This window comes from Sinocyclocheilus rhinocerous, unplaced genomic scaffold, assembly GCF_001515625.1.
Source record: "Sinocyclocheilus rhinocerous isolate Xijiao unplaced genomic scaffold, SAMN03320098_v1.1 scaffold78, whole genome shotgun sequence".
Lineage (NCBI taxonomy): Eukaryota > Metazoa > Chordata > Actinopteri > Cypriniformes > Cyprinidae > Sinocyclocheilus > Sinocyclocheilus rhinocerous.
In genome coordinates, this window is record NW_015637122.1 from 581,822 (window position 1) to 586,821 (window position 5,000).

Consider the following 5,000-nt stretch of genomic DNA (forward strand, 5'->3'; position numbering starts at 1 on the left):
AAAGCTAAACTACTTTGTTTGGCCTTCCAAAAGAGGACACGACTAGAAATCAGTGGTTAAGTTGTATTTACAACACTGTTTCAGAACAGTTCAACCCAAATATTCAGATGTGTGCAGTGCATTTTATGGAGGACTGTTTCCTGATCCTGGGAGAGTAGACTACAATGCCGGTTGTTCTGACTCACAGACTGTAAGTAAGTTTTTTTATATTTAAAGCGAGTTTTTTGGGCAGTGTAGAGTAGGGCTTGTTGTTTGTCATTTCTCCGATCACAAATGCAGACATGGTTTTATGTTTACGCGGCGCGATGCAACGCAACGCGTAAAGAGACAGTATAAGTCATTATAATCCATATTTAATTATGTCCCCACTGGATGCAACGAATGCCTCGTTTATAATGGGTTTTCATGTTTTTGAATCATCGCTCCGGCCTGACAGGGCATCATCACAATATGGCAAGGGGCGTAACATTTCTGTCTCACGCTTGAGGTATTCGGCCAATCACAACGCACTGGATAGCTGGCCAATCAGAGCACACCTCGCTTTTCAGAACGATGAGCTTTGTAAAAATCGACGCGTTTCAGAAAGGCAGGGCATAGAGGAGAAACAATAATGTACAGTATGTGGAAAATAATGTGTTTTTTTAACCTTAAACCACATAAACACATTTCATTACACCAAATATACAAAATAATGTTCTTTTTAGCAACATCATATGACCCCTTTAAGAATTGTCCAGTCTTGTTTGGGAATGTGCTAAAAATCCACTCAGTGTGTAAATAGAGCACATTCCTTTGGCAGAACAAAATATTGTTTGTGTGTGTGCGTCGACACTTTATTTTAGAATTTATTTGGAAAGTTTCCACAGAGAATATCATTATTATCATTAGTTTACACAGTTCAGGCTATCCCTTCCCTGTTTGTGTTCCCAGTCTGCGATGTGTGTCTCACACACACACACACGCATGCAGTCTCTTTCTATTCTTCAGTTGTCTGACACACACTCAAAGCATCTAGAATGTGAGTCCTACAGCAACGGAATACTAAAGGCATGAAGAAAGAAAAGAAGACAAAACAGGCAGAACCTCCTCCGTGTGTGAGCCTGAATGCACATTATACTTTCCCAAAACTACAGTCACTTCCTTTCTGATTTGCTACACGCTTGTTCTGACATTTTAAGATATGAAATCTTAAAAGTTTGATTCTTTAAATGTCTTGTATTCTCAGTGTCTGTCTTTGTTTCAGAGGATGTTTAGTATGTAGGCTAAAATGGTAAAAACCACAGATATGTGGTTTGTATGTTCATGACCCAGACAAGAATCAATAATCGCTCTGTGGACTGTTACTCAAGAGGACATCATAAACATACCAGCATCCCATACTTTTAATAAAGCTGTTTATGAAAGAAGATGCTCTACAAGGCTGCATTTATTTGATCAAAAACACAGTGAAAACGGTAATATTGTGAAATATTATTACTATTACTAAATTACTAAAATAACTGTCTATTTTAAATTGTAATTTCTTCCTGTGATGGTCAAGCTAAATTTGCTGCGCAAGAAACATTTTTTATTATTATCAATGTTTACAATGGTTGTGCCTAATATTTTTGTGGATACCATGATACATTATTGTCAGGATTCTTTAAAGGGGTCATATGATGCTTTTTTAAATCTCTTTGGTTTTGAGACTTTAGTCTTTGCAACTTCAGGGATCTTATCTATGCACAATCAGCTTGTAACACTCCAAAGAGAAAGGAAAACTTGAAATCGCATCATATGACCCCTTTAATAAAACGTTCAAAAAGAGCAGCATATATTTGAAATAGAAATCTTTCTATATGGTACTAAGATTATCCTATTAAAATCAATGTGATAAACAAGTTAGTTCAAAAGTAATCAGATTATATTACCTAAAATGTGTAATGTAATAGATTACATTACTAACAACAATTTTTTTTTTCATATAATTTGGCATCAGTAGCAGACTGTGTAATGTACCCAGTGTTATATCTGTACATTTTAAATACCCCATAAAATGAATAGATTTAGTGCAGTTTTCTTTCCTCAGCTGATGTATTTCCTTTTGGAACAGGATGTTTGAAACATATTGTCTGATGTCACAGTGATGAACCGTGATGTCATTGCTAGTTAGAGGCAGGTTTTTGTTTTTTTTGTCAAAAAAAAAAAGAGTGCAAGATGAGTTTGATGTACTATGTAGTCATACTCACACACAAAGCTTTCTCTCCCATCTGTCCAGAGAATTTAGAAATTGTAGTTTCTGTGCCATTACAACTATTATGTCATTGAAATATGACTGCCCATGTTCACATATTAACACTTATTCAGTATTTAGTTACTTGACTTGCTCTGATGAACAACAGCATGAACTATGTTAGTCTTCCTCAGAAATCTAGTGTGCTTTAGGCATTTATTTGTGTGTTTTTGCAGAAGGGTGGTGTTTGGAGGCTGGTTGATGCTCTGCGCAGTCTGAATCCTCTCCGTCGAGACAGCGCCACCCGCTGGCAGGAGCAGCAGCTGGTGAGAATCAAGCTCAACATACAGCTGGATTTCAGACATGTATAAAATATGCATAATCATATAAATATTTAAGGGGGTAGTTGTTTGGTGGTGTGCAGGGTTGCCAGATCTGCTCAAGAAAACCAGCCCATTGGCCAGTCAAAATTAGCTCAGTTTGACCAATTAAACTATCCCAAATTCTAGCAGAAATACCCAAACTATATGTAATAATATGCTAATCCCATACCTAATATTTTACAGTTACTGTTATGCACAATGCACAATTTTAACTTGAAAATCACTGTATAGTATTAATCATAAACCGTGTTTTCGTAGATAAAATCATCTTATGTTAAGGTTGACAGCTACAGTGAACAAATCATTTGGTAGGGGTGGTAATCCTTTATTTTTGAACATTCGAAAATGAGCTATTTACAGTTGTACAAAAAAAATGTTTCTAAATAAAAATGCTTATTTGAATCAATTAAAATAATAAAAGAAAAAGCACTTGACAGATGTGTTTAGAATTAAATATAAAACTATTAACTATAACTTTATTGTTAAATAACTATTGTTTTCTAAATAAGAAAACAGATTTTTTTTATGTTTAACTACATTGTTAAACATGTATAAATATATTTTATTCAAAATAATTAATAATAACTGAATTGGCAACTGACAAGGGCTTTTTAAAATGCTTTACACACACACACATATACATATATATATATATATATATAGCAATTTTATTGTCTGTTATTTTTGTGATTTAAATTTAAATGACAAATCAAATCATTTTCTAAACAAATTTATCAGTTAAATCTGATTTCTGTATAAAGTGAGTTTTGTTAAAAGTAATTAATTTTTTCGTTTTATTTGCCTTTTTTTCAAATAATGTAATAATTGATTCCATCTCTATATATATACCCAAGACGTGTCACTCGTATAGTTTTGAATGGGGGAAAAATGCAACGCTCAGTAGGCCGCTCTATCGAACGAAGCCCCGCCTTCTGAGTAAAAGAGCTAATCGGTAAAGTCAGAGCGTCACTGCAGCTGCCGTTAGAAGTCCCGGTTGCTATAGAAACAGTCAGCGTTCTGAGTCGCGCACTCAAGACTGCGCATGTGTGCTGGCTGGTCTAGCCTGAAAAATAAGCTTTTTTTTTACGCAATTTGAGCAAAAGAAACAACATTTATGAGACGGTTGTTGTCAGATTTCATTGGTGATTTCAAATATGAAATTTAATCTTAAGCTTGGCGAACAGTTTTGGAGAATTTGATGTTTCCCCATTTAAAGAGATAGGAGCTGCACTTGCATGCTCGAGAGGCATTTCAAAGATGGCCGCCGAGTGACATGACTTGCCTTAAAGGGACTTTGATCTAACTGATACTAATCATTTTATATCACAATTAATTTGATAAAACTGAGATTCCTAGACCAAAATCTTGTCGTACACACACATATACATATATATATATATATATAGCAATTTTATTGTCTGTTATTTTTGTGATTTAAATTTAAATGACAAATCAAATAATTTTCTAAACAAATTTATCAGTTAAATCTGATTTCTGTATAAAGTGAGTTTTGTTAAAAGTAATTAATTTTTTCGTTTTATTTGCCTTTTTTTCAAATAATGTAATAATTGATTCCATCTCTATATATATACCCAAGACGTGTCACTCGTATAGTTTTGAATGGGGGAAAAATGCAACGCTCAGTAGGCCGCTCTATCGAACGAAGCCCCGCCTTCTGAGTAAAAGAGCTAATCGGTAAAGTCAGAGCGTCACTGCAGCTGCCGTTAGAAGTCCCGGTTGCTATAGAAACAGTCAGCGTTCTGAGTCGCGCACTCAAGACTGCGCATGTGTGCTGGCTGGTCTAGCCTGAAAAATAAGCTTTTTTTTTACGCAATTTGAGCAAAAGAAACAACATTTATGAGACGGTTGTTGTCAGATTTCATTGGTGATTTCAAATATGAAATTTAATCTTAAGCTTGGCGAACAGTTTTGGAGAATTTGATGTTTCCCCATTTAAAGAGATAGGAGCTGCACTTGCATGCTCGAGAGGCATTTCAAAGATGGCCGCCGAGTGACATGACTTGCCTTAAAGGGACTTTGATCTAACTGATACTAATCATTTTATATCACAATTAATTTGATAAAACTGAGATTCCTAGACCAAAATCTTGTCGTGCATTACAGTACAGAAACCCATTATTGCTGCAAGGCAGTCGAATGATCCAATAATTAGATTGATTTGCTGCTGCATAAAGATTGTGTTCAACTGTGTTCGTGTTTCCGCAGGACTCTGCCTTCCGCCAGTATTCTCTGCGCTGTCTGTTATCTCAGGATGTGCTGTTGCAAGAGGATGTTGAGCTGATCGAGCTCTTGGATCCAAGCGTGCTCTCTCTGGGCTCCACTGATACCGTCTGCCCCAGTGCCAGCACTGCTGTGCCAGCGCCACACTACCTCTCGCCACCCTC

The 5,000-nt window shown here is 35.9% G+C and overlaps 1 protein-coding gene across 2 annotated transcripts in view; it reads left to right on the plus strand.

The window, feature by feature from the left end:
• Positions 1 to 5,000, plus strand: part of LOC107748467 (vezatin) — a 38,485-nt gene that overhangs the window by 7,418 nt on the left and 26,067 nt on the right. For both annotated transcript variants that reach the window (XM_016563249.1, XM_016563250.1), the window contains exons 3-4: positions 2,449 to 2,538; positions 4,822 to 5,000. The exon at positions 4,822 to 5,000 is cut by the window's right edge and continues 6 nt beyond it. In XM_016563249.1, the coding sequence (XP_016418735.1) occupies positions 2,449 to 2,538; positions 4,822 to 5,000 (269 nt within the window). The remainder of the gene's footprint in view (positions 1 to 2,448; positions 2,539 to 4,821) is intronic.